Source organism: Lactuca saligna, chromosome 1 (genome assembly GCF_052625555.1).
Source record: "Lactuca saligna cultivar CGN05327 chromosome 1, ASM5262555v1, whole genome shotgun sequence".
In the NCBI taxonomy this organism is placed as follows: Eukaryota; Viridiplantae; Streptophyta; class Magnoliopsida; order Asterales; family Asteraceae; genus Lactuca; species Lactuca saligna.
In genome coordinates this window covers 58,532,905-58,545,048 of record NC_136417.1, presented here as the reverse complement: position 1 = coordinate 58,545,048, position 12,144 = coordinate 58,532,905, and the positions used below count along the sequence as shown (strand labels likewise).

General features: G+C 38.1%; 1 protein-coding gene across 1 annotated transcript; it reads right to left on the bottom strand.

Moving 5' to 3' along the window:
* Positions 1 to 525: 525 nt before the first annotated feature.
* On the bottom strand, positions 526 to 1,284 carry LOC144998501 (agamous-like MADS-box protein AGL29). The gene has a single exon (XM_078958250.1). The coding sequence runs from the start codon at positions 1,251 to 1,253 to the stop codon at positions 585 to 587; it is 669 nt and encodes a 222-aa protein (XP_078814376.1). The 5' UTR covers positions 1,254 to 1,284; the 3' UTR covers positions 526 to 584.
* Between the last annotated feature and the right edge of the window lie 10,860 nt (positions 1,285 to 12,144).

Sequence of the window (12,144 nt, the reverse complement as noted above, 5' to 3'; positions counted from 1 at the left end):
AGGTAATGTAAGATGAAGGGGGTGTGGTTGAGGGTGTGGTTATTTAAATAAATAAAAAAATCAAGAGCAAAATAGTCTTTTTAGGTAAGAAAGGGATCAAACGCGTGATAAAAACAAATAGTAAAGACCTTCCGAGTTAAAAAATTAAATTAAAAACCAAACGTGCAAATTATCCTAAATCATAAGGACCATTCGTGTACTTTAAGTTAAAGACCATTCGTGTACTTTACTTTAATAAATAACTTGAGAAAATAATCTATTGCGGTATTTATTTATTTTTTTGTCTATTGCAAAATTGTTTTTCATAGCAAAACTATTTATATTGTTATGATAATCACAATTTTTATTAAGTTTTTGTTTTGATGTCTTTAAAAATCATTTTTGCTGTAAAAGTAAAAAGAGATATTTCAACAAAATTGAAAAGATAAAAACAAACCCAATAAGATCTTAAATGATATTTAATAAAAGTTTCTATTAAAACAAAATTTACTTTAGTAGTAAAGTATCTAATGTAAGAATGCAGAAATCTAATTCAAATCTACGCTGAATATTTACGACATTAAGAACTTCATCTATGTAATTAACTAACAATTCCAAAAACCCCTATCGTACTCGAAGTTAAAACCACCGTCGTCGACTACTGCGTTTGCCGGAATATCCACCGGCGGTTGATCATTGCCGTTGTTCGAACCAAATAATGCATCAGAAGACTTGTTGATCATCATCAGTTCAACAGCTCTCGTCAAAACCTTCTTCTTCAACTCTTCCAGTGAACAAAGATACCGTTGCAACTCCTCCACATCCAGCCCATCAACAGCCTCATCGTACCATCGTAATCCGCCACCGATCACCGGAATCGTCTCCCTCCGCTTCTTCTCAGCGTCCAACTCCCTTGAAACCTCCATGTAACGTTGATTGAACTCCTTCATGGGAAGCGGTGGTGGAGAGTTCGTGGTGGTTCCAGTATCCTCTCCGGTGGTGTTTTTATTATTCAGATAATTGTCAAGCATGATGTCGGAGTTGGGGTGGCGAAACGTAAAGTGCCGACCACAGGGGGAAGTAACCAGGATGGAGATTTGGGCTCCGGTCAAGACACAGATCTCAGCCGCTTTCTTGAAAAGTCCGGTGCGGCGTTTAGTGAAGGTGACTTGGCGGCTCTTGATATCTTCTATCTTCTTCGAATCGATCTTTCTTCTACGTTTAGGCGTTTTCTTGTTCACCTTAGAACCGCCGGCGACATTGGTTATATCCATGGTGAACTGGTGGTGACGAAGGCGGAAGGCAGTGGTTGATGGTGCGATGTCAATATGTTTAGGGAAAATATGTATTTATAACAAAATAATGTCCAAATAAAGATCAAGATCAAAAGATTAGGATAGATTTTTAAGAAAATTACAAAAATAGCCATTTTTCTTAATGATGTATCTATTTTAGCCAAAAACGAGCATTTTTTTTTTCCAAAATAACCTATAAAACCGTTGGTGGTGACTAAGCATTCCTACGGTCAACTGACTACGGGTTAATGTTGTGTTGGCTAAATTTTCGGGTAAGGGGCTATTGTCTCATGGGTTGTTTACTGTTTTAAGCCTATAAGCCTATATTATATAAAGTTGTAATTTTCATTTGTGGCCATTTTTATTAGAAAATCTTTGTCAATGGAGCCTGGAGCCTTTAAAGAACAATAATGTTTGGCATAGACAAGTCATTAAGAAAAATGGTTAGTTTAGTGATTTTTTCTAGATTTTTTTTTTAAAGGAAGCTTGTTAGTTGTTACTTTGTTATGATTAGTAAACAGTATTCTAATTAGTCGAAAAAAGTCAAAAACAAATTAATTCGTTGAAAATAGAAAACTTTATTAGTTTTTTTTCTTAATTATCGGTTGATAAAAATTGGCTAAATTAGCCCATGAGTAGATTCATGGAATAACATGAAAATTTAACATAGAAAATATCATGAAAGTTTAATAACACTGTAATATGAATATTTTAGAGGAAGATGACATACATTTGTGTGTCTTACGACTCACATTTACGACACGCACTCACGAGACACATCGCCTGTCAAGGAAACCCTTGTCATAAAGTAAGACGACAGACTTTTTTGCGTGTCATAGTTTTAAGTGTTTTAAAATAAATTAGTAGATTTATTAATTTTCAAATTAAATAACACTAAAGGTATCATAATATAAAATAACATATCATACAAAATAAACAATCTGTTTAACAATATATAATATGTCGAATATAAATAATCATTCTAATCTAAATAAATGTAATATATTTATATTAAAGGCATTTCTCTAACTATATAATCTGGTAATACATTGTCATACAATTAAGTTGCATAATTTTAGTGCTTTGTCTAGTGCAGAACTCTTTTAATGCCATTATGTGACATCCCCAAAATCACAGCCAGAAAAGACCGATTTTGTTTATGCTTTATGAAAATCAGAGTACTTCATTTTATAAAAAGGTTGCGGAATTTGTTCCCAGAAAAACATGGTAAATACGTTATTAAAACATTTTCGAGGAAACGTATTTATTTCATTTTTAAACGTTTGGGATGTCATCGTTAATACCGAAACATAAGCATAAACAGAACTTACAATGATTTACACTAGTGATCTATATCTCTTTAAATCTCTCAGTGTAAAGTCACTTCATTTCGTCACCTGTAATATACATAAACTGAGTGGGTCAGGTTGGGAAACCTGGTGAGTACATAGGGTTTTCAACCCACAATAATATAGTTATTATGTTTAAACAATCAAACAATCAACCCAATTACCCATCCCCATTATCTTCTTTTAGTCTTCCCTAAAGATATTATCTCAAGGGTCATCTCCTATATCATATTTACTTCTCATCTCCTTACATCGTATTTCCTTATATGATTGTTCCTACGAACTTTACCTAAGGATCATCGCCTACATTGCATAGACAATACTATTCCGGGGATTACTCCCTCTATATGTGTCTAGCAAGATTTAGGGTATCATCGCATGATTACACAGCCAAAACATCACCTGGACTTGTAAATCATGATAAGGGTTAGTCTATCATCTCATGAATACGTAGCCACAACATCGCCTGGACTCGTAATTCATAATATGGGTTAGACTATCATCGCATGAATACGTAGCCACAAAATCGCCTGGACTCGTAATTCATAATAAGGGTTAGACTATCATCGCATGAATACGTAGCCACAACATCGCCTGGACTCGTAATTCATCACCTACGGGTTACTAATAGTCTGCGGTCGCCATCTATACTCTGGTAGATGACTACATCTCCAAATTGTCGGACAAGGTTTTAGTATCCTACATCACCGATTCATAATCACCTATCTATCATCACCTTCCTATCATCACCTATCTCTCATTATTTTATTTCATCACTCACCAACTATTTCATCTACCCATGTTTTATCCCAACATATTTGTAGATATAAAATAAATATACAGTTTAAATCATTTAAAACATGTATAAATCATTCATCCAGCATAGACAACAAGTATTCAGACAATATGTACACATAGCACGTAATTTATATTAAAATACTTCATATCTATGTGTAAGATGAAAGGGACCATGCACTCACCTGATTAGGTGGTGACTCAACACTCGGACAGCGCTTCGATACTCTCAAAACGATGTTCCTTCGATAAAACCTAGTACCGATACAACTAGGGTTTAGTTTAACGATAACCGCGACTCATTAATCAGTTTGACTATTATTAAGCGTTAATAATGCTCATTATAACTCATAATAATAGCCCAAATAATTATTTTAAGGACCTAATAACATTCCTATAATTATTTGGAAGCTATATTAAAAATTGCGTAAGCGTAGCATACTTACAGCGAATTTTATCGAAAACCGGAACTTAATTGGAGCAGCGTTTCGAAACCGAAAAACTCCTTTTTCTCGGGACTCCGGGAGCCTCGGGGCTTCCTTAGGGTGCTAGGGGTTCACCTAGACCATAGGGAGGCTTCAAAACCTTAGAGAGAGAAAGATTTTAGAGAGAGAATGAGAAATGGTGTGAAAAATCCGGAGACCTTCGCCCCTATTTATAGCCTGCGAGCCTCGGTCTTACGCGGGGCGTAATCCTCGGCTACACGGCGCATTCTTCACGGATGAGGACGCGAGCTCGCAGCCAGCTGTTTCGCACACCGGTTGATGGGAAGCGAGGGTACGCGGGGCGTACCGACCCTCGTACGCGGGGCGTCAGGCGAGTCGTCGTGGCGCCTTCTGGACCGAGAGCGAGCGGACGCGGCGCGCACGAAACCGAACGCTGGGCGTAGCGAGGAGCGACGTGTCGCTTATCCGAGCGAGACCGTGGGCCGCAAGCGACGGCTGAGATTGCGCCACGTCATCAATCTCGCACAGACTTCGCATTTTCATGCTTCAACTTTAAAAATTCGTAACTTTCGCATACGAGCTCCGTTTTTGACGTTCTTTATATCCACGCGAAGGTGGGAACCTACTCTACAACATTCGTTTAGACCTCGTTGGCTAATTTTGGCTCGATTTTAAATTTTATATTATTAACGGGCCGGGACACGATTGGTCCGTTAAATCCTCATAACTTCTTCATCCGACATCCATTTTCGCCCATCTTTTTCTTGTTACGCTACTCTCAACAAGATCGTCAATTCTCGTTCGGTTCGTGTCGGCTAAAACCCGCTCGATCTAATATTCGAATTTCGGGTTGTACACTGCTAGTCCGAAACTTCGAAAAATCATAACTTCTTCATACGAAGTCAGATTTGGGCGTTCTTTTTATCGATGTTCTTAGTTTAACATATTCTACGACTTTTGTTTATATTGCTAAGGCTAAATCTCGCTCTATCGTAAATTCACTATTTACGCTTTCCGGCATCGTACCGGTTTTGTCGCGAAACTTCGACGGACCATAACTTCTTCGTTATAGCTCGGATTTCGGCATTCTTTATATGTACGGAAACCTTGAGACATATTCCACAACTTGGTTAAGATTATTTATTCTAAATAATCTTTTGTTGAAAAGTCGTTTTCGACTCCTATTGTCTCTAATTTGACTAGCCCGGATTTGCGGGCGTTACAATTATCTCCCCCTTAGGATGATTACGCCCCGGAATCATCAACGAAACAGGGTCGTATAATGACTCCATACGTTATCTCTTCATCCTAGGTAATAATTATAACTTCTACATTCCTTCAAGTCTATCTCCTAGACTCGTTGACTGCAAGCAGTACTTGATCGTGCATTTGCTCTCTACCCCAGGTTAGACTCCAAATTATGATCTATCATCATGTGTCGCATTTTTAGACTTAGGTCTCTTAGAGTTAAATTCTAAAACAGACTATGCCTTCCTTCATGTTCTAATGTGATATAATCACACTTTAACATTAGGCATTTCTAGCTACCAACTTCTTTAACAACGAGCGCGATACTCCTATCAATCGTTTGGTTTAAGTCGGACGCTACATCAAACTTGATTCTCTGAATCACGTAACATACTCATCGTAGTCGGACTCAATTTGATATGACCGCTAGGGTCGGAATATCAACAATTGTCTTAGTCATTACCGAAACAATGGCAACAACACACTTGAATAAATCGAAATCAATTACTAGTTTCTTGGTAACCTTGTGACTTTCCCTGATCCAAGCGTGAGTCCTGTGCTTCCGGTAGTATAGGCCTCTACTACCATTCACACCTACTCATACTCGCTCCAAGTATTGTCTCGCAGTTTTTTTTCCCAAGTCACTATGAAGCAAATCACACAACAATTTCACACACCAGATAACAAAGCAAAGATTTTATTATTTCTTGAAACTATTACATAGGTGTTCAAGTTCACCCTAGACTATGCCTCTACTAGGCTACATCATACGAAACTATGGCTACTGCATCATCCGTTCTTCGGTTAAGAAGTCCTCATCCTTGATTCCTCGCACGGTTTTCTTCTTCGTCGAGGATCATGTGAAATGCCCTTGGCCTTGGTGGCATTTCTGGTCTTGCTGCTTTATTTTTCTTTGGGCAGTTCTTTGAAATATGCCCATTATTTCCACATTCGTAGCACTTCTTGTTGTAGAATGTACAATCTCTGGAATAGTGACCGGTCCTACCACACTTATAGCATGTCACTTCTCCATCACATCTTCCAAAGTGCTTCTTCTTGCACTTCTCACACCACTTAGCTTCATTCCTTCGGTCGTCCAGGTTAGACTTCGAGAACTTTCCCTTATTATCAGGTCTTGAGGATCCTTCCAACTTCCTCTTCTCACCAACTTCAACTTTCTCCAGACCCTTTTCTCTTATTTGGGTCTCGACATTCTTGGCTGCCCAGATGGCGGCTTTCAAAGTGGTTGCTTGTTTGACCATTGGACCAAAGTCTGCTGGTAGTCCGTGGGCAAACTTATTGACCTTGGAGAGTTCAGTTGGAACTAGATACGGAACAAGCTTCATTTTCTCCGTAAAACTTGCAGCATACTCGATGACGCTCATCTTTCCCTTCTTTAGATTCTGAAACTCGTTGTTGATTTCCAAAAGATCCTGTTCAGAGCAGTACTGCATTTTTAGCTGTACCAGAAAATCCTCCCATGACATTTTGCTCGCTTCTCCTTTGGGCATTGAATCAGCTAGTAGCTTCCACCAGCTTAGTACTCCAGATTTCAACAGAGGAACCGCGAGAGCGGTCTTTTGCCTGTTGCTACACTCACAACTCTCAAACATCGTCTCCATCTCGGAGATCCAGTTTATGACTTCCACCGGCGTCGGGCTTCCAGATAGACTCGGTGGTTTGGATGCCATGAAATCCTTGTATTTGCATCCACGTCCATCATTTCCTCCATCCTGATGGTTTTGCCTAACTATTGGTGGGTTGGGTTGACCAACAGTCCCACTGCAGTTTCCCTCCTCAGTCTGCCCTTCGTTCAACTCGGGCTGTTCGATCTGAACGGTTGCTTCCTCTCGATTTTGCTGGATCAAACGCCTAGTTTCCTCCATTTGACGATCCAACATCGCTTGGATCATCGCTTGCACTCCAGCCATCGAGGCTGGCTCAGCAGCGGCCTCCATCACCGGTATTTGCTCAATCACTGGGGGTCGGTTTCTATTCCTATTTGCATTCGCGTTCCCGCTGCGGGTTCTTGCCATCTTGATCTATACACCGAATAAGGTGAATCTAGATCTTTACTTAGGATTGACGGTTAAATCATCCTTATCACTCCGAAACGTTTATATGCTAGTTCTAATATCGTAGTCGTACGTTTAGAATCCTAAACACATAAGGTTTCCAGATCCGGTCGGCAATAGACCATAGATCCGATCAAACTATAGCATAACTAATCATTTAGCACATAAAAGCAATTTAGGCATCATTCCTAAAATAAGCTAGTGCTCACACCTCACAATCATCGCCTAGCATTCTAAGTTTAAGTCTAGAAATAAATCCATATTCCTAGTTCGCTTAAACTAATGCTCTGATACCAACTGTGACATCCCCAAAATCACGGCCAGAAAAGACCGATTTTGTTTATGCTTTATGAAAATCAGAGTACTTCATTTTATAAAAAGGTTGCGGAATTTGTTCCCAGAAAAACATGGTAAATACGTTATTAAAACATTTTCGAGGAAACGTATTTATTTCATTTTTAAACGTTTGGGATGTCATCGTTAATACCGAAACATAAGCATAAACAGAACTTACAATGATTTACACTAGTGATCTATATCTCTTTAAATCTCTCAGTGTAAAGTCACTTCATTTCGTCACCTGTAATATACATAAACTGAGTGGGTCAGGTTGGGAAACCTGGTGAGTACATAGGGTTTTCAACCCACAATAATATAGTTATTATGTTTAAACAATCAAACAATCAACCCAATTACCCATCCCCATTATCTTCTTTTAGTCTTCCCTAAAGATATTATCTCAAGGGTCATCTCCTATATCATATTTACTTCTCATCTCCTTACATCGTATTTCCTTATATGATTGTTCCTACGAACTTTACCTAAGGATCATCTCCTACATTGCATAGACAATACTATTCCGGGGATTACTCCCTCTATATGTGTCTAGCAAGATTTAGGGTATCATCGCATGATTACACAGCCAAAACATCACCTGGACTTGTAAATCATGATAAGGGTTAGTCTATCATCTCATGAATACGTAGCCACAACATCGCCTGGACTCGTAATTCATAATATGGGTTAGACTATCATCGCATGAATACGTAGCCACAAAATCGCCTGGACTCGTAATTCATAATAAGGGTTAGACTATCATCGCATGAATACGTAGCCACAACATCGCCTGGACTCGTAATTCATCACCTACGGGTTACTAATAGTCTGCGGTCGCCATCTATACTCTGGTAGATGACTACATCTCCAAATTGTCGGACAAGGTTTTAGTATCCTACATCACCGATTCATAATCACCTATCTATCATCACCTTCCTATCATCACCTATCTCTCATTATTTTATTTCATCACTCACCAACTATTTCATCTACCCATGTTTTATCCCAACATATTTGTAGATATAAAATAAATATACAGTTTAAATCATTTAAAACATGTATAAATCATTCATCCAGCATAGACAACAAGTATTCAGACAATATGTACACATAGCACGTAATTTATATTAAAATACTTCATATCTATGTGTAAGATGAAAGGGACCATGCACTCACCTGATTAGGTGGTGACTCAACACTCGGACAGCGCTTCGATACTCTCAAAACGATGTTCCTTCGATAAAACCTAGTACCGATACAACTAGGGTTTAGTTTAACGATAACCGCGACTCATTAATCAGTTTGACTATTATTAAGCGTTAATAATGCTCATTATAACTCATAATAATAGCCCAAATAATTATTTTAAGGACCTAATAACATTCCTATAATTATTTGGAAGCTATATTAAAAATTGCGTAAGCGTAGCATACTTACAGCGAATTTTATCGAAAACCGGAACTTAATTGGAGCAGCGTTTCGAAACCGAAAAACTCCTTTTTCTCGGGACTCCGGGAGCCTCGGGGCTTCCTTAGGGTGCTAGGGGTTCACCTAGACCATAGGGAGGCTTCAAAACCTTAGAGAGAGAAAGATTTTAGAGAGAGAATGAGAAATGGTGTGAAAAATCCGGAGACCTTCGCCCCTATTTATAGCCTGCGAGCCTCGGTCTTACGCGGGGCGTAATCCTCGGCTACGCGGCGCGTTCTTCGCGGATGAGGACGCCAGCTCGCAGCCAGCTGTTTCGCACACCGGTTGATGGGAAGCGAGGGTACGCGGGGCGTACCGACCCTCGTACGCGGGGCGTCAGGCGAGTCGTCGTGGCGCCTTCTGGACCGAGAGCGAGCGGACGCGGCGCGCACGAAACCGAACGTTGGGCGTAGCGAGGAGCGACGTGTCGCTTATCCGAGCGAGACCGTGGGCCGCAAGCGACGGCTGAGATTGCGCCACGTCATCAATCTCGCACAGACTTCGCATTTTCATGCTTCAACTTTAAAAATTCGTAACTTTCGCATACGAGCTCCGTTTTTGACGTTCTTTATATCCACGCGAAGGTGGGAACCTACTCTACAACTTTCGTTTAGACCTCGTCGGCTAATTTTGGCTTGATTTTAAATTTTATATTATTAACGGGCCGGGACACGATTGGTCCGTTAAATCCTCATAACTTCTTCATCCGACATCCGTTTTCGCCCATCTTTTTCTTGTTACGCTACTCTCAACAAGATCTTCGATTCTCGTTCGGGTCGTGTCGGCTAAAACCCGCTCGATCTAATATTCGAATTTCGGGTTGTACACTGCTAGTCCGAAACTTCGAAAAATCATAACTTCTTCATACGAAGTCAGATTTGGGCGTTCTTTTTATCGATGTTCTTAGTTTAACATATTATACGACTTTTGTTTAGATTGCTAAGGCTAAATCTCGCTCTATCGTAAATTCACTATTTACGCTTTCCGGCATCGTACCGGTTTTGTCGCGAAACTTCGACGGACCATAACTTCTTCGTTATAGCTCGGATTTCGGCATTCTTTATATGTACGGAAACTTTGAGACATATTCCACAACTTGGTTAAGATTATTTATTCTAAATAATCTTTTGTCGAAAAGTCGTTTTCGACTCCTATTGTCTCTAATTTGACTAGCCCGGATTTGCGGGCGTTACACATTTCTCTCGTTATAGCTCCAACCAAAACTTTTTTCCACTACCTGCATAAATGTTTACGTGTGAGTTAGTTCTAAAATAAAAATAGAATAAAGAAAGAAAACCCAAACCCACTTGCATGTGTCACAAAAAAATGTTAATATAAAATTAATTGAGATAAATTATTTAAAGGAAAAAGATAAAAGTGATGGGTTTTCTGTAAAACAAATAAACTAGAAAAAACTAAATTCACATACAACCTACTGTGGATCTATGTTTTGACTATTGAACATATAACTTTGAATTGCAAAACAAGAACCCTAAGGGAAGAGGCTATTTTCGAAAATGACAAATTAAGGTTTAGAATCACATACCTTTGAATTGTTAAAGTAAACAATTGATAATCCTTTTTGATCTTGATCTTCTTGGAAGCCTAGCACCACAATTATAACGCCTCTAATGAAATCACACCTAAGAGCTAGCAAGAAGGAAACTATATATATATATATATATATATATATATATATATATATATATATATATATATATATATAGAGATAGAGAGAGAGAGAGAGAAGAAGAAGAAGAAGAAGAAGAAGAAGAAGAAGAATAAGAAGGAGGAGGAGGAGTATGCAATTTTGGCCTAGGGTTTATTCAAGAAGGATTGGTGGTCGAAATTTTGGAGCTAAGAGGCTTCTTAAATAGTTGAGGTAGCTAGGGTTTAAGGAATAACCCTAATGTTCCTTTGCTTAAGGCCCAAGCTAATCCAGAAGCCTTATCCAAGGCGATTGGGCTAAATCATTAGGGTTTCCCCTAAGAATTTCGTCCACCTCCTCCAAGGAGGTTCTGGAATGTTCCTTCCAACTATTTAACAATTACAAACTAGTCCATGTACTTTATAATTAATACAATTAACCCCAAAATTAATTCCAATTAACATCTCGTTAACTATTAATTAAATATAATGATTTCTAATTAATATATCATTTTCATAGCACATAATAAATCATTTATATTAATTTATTAATCTTATAATAAATTAATTTCTCTCCTTTCATAATTTCCTTGTCCAATTGTTAGGTTTGAGGGCAACCCAAAAGGACTATGTTACTATCAATTCAAGTACATAGCAATTATAGTTATGAGATTCGACACCTAATCCAACAAAAAGTACATACCCTATTACATGCTATTAACTCCAATGTTGACAACACATCGCCCAAATCAGAGAAACTACCATGAGATACCTTATTTACTAATGGAGCCACATGCTCTATAACTGATTGAATAAACTGATCAACTCTCTAAAAAGACCTGAAAGTCAGGTGTTTGTATATACAAAAAAAACATATGGTTCTAATCTATGAAATATAAGCGGGATACATATGAGAACTCTAAAAATTAAATATGAAAAACTTATATAAATGTAACATATTACATACCCCACTTGAATCAGTAAGGTAACCACCCATTGCAGAAAACTCCTTGTCGTAGACTTGCATCACCATACTTACAACACCCTGCAATGGTAGAAAAGAAAAACAAAATTACTTATGTATTTCATGGAATAATCTAGAAATCTGGGATAAAATTAGTCTTAAGGGTATTTTCAGAATTCTTTCTTTTTAAATGTTTTTTAGTTAGTTTAGGAGTCTAATTTGTTTAGTATATATAGGGTGGTTATCTATTAGTATTTTTATGAAGTTTGTATTTCTATGTATTAATAAAAGCGTAATAATTAAGGAAAATTTACAAAAGATATTTTTCCCATGTTGTGTTCTTCCCCTGTTCCTCTGTATCATGTTTGTACCTGTTGCTATGTTCCTATTCTTGCTGTGATTTTAGTTTGATTATCTTAAATATGCCTTAGTGAACAAGCTATAATCACTAGCCCGATTCTTATTCACTGTTATCTTTCCTCCTGTTTTTGTCCCCTGTTGGTTTGTTCTTATCACAAACCTAAACCTTGTTGATCAAGTTTA

Excerpts from the sequence above, each read along its gene's own strand:
- LOC144998501 (XM_078958250.1), bottom strand. The coding sequence starts at position 1,253 with ATGGATATAACCAATGTCGCCGGCGGTTCTAAGGTGAACAAGAAAACG.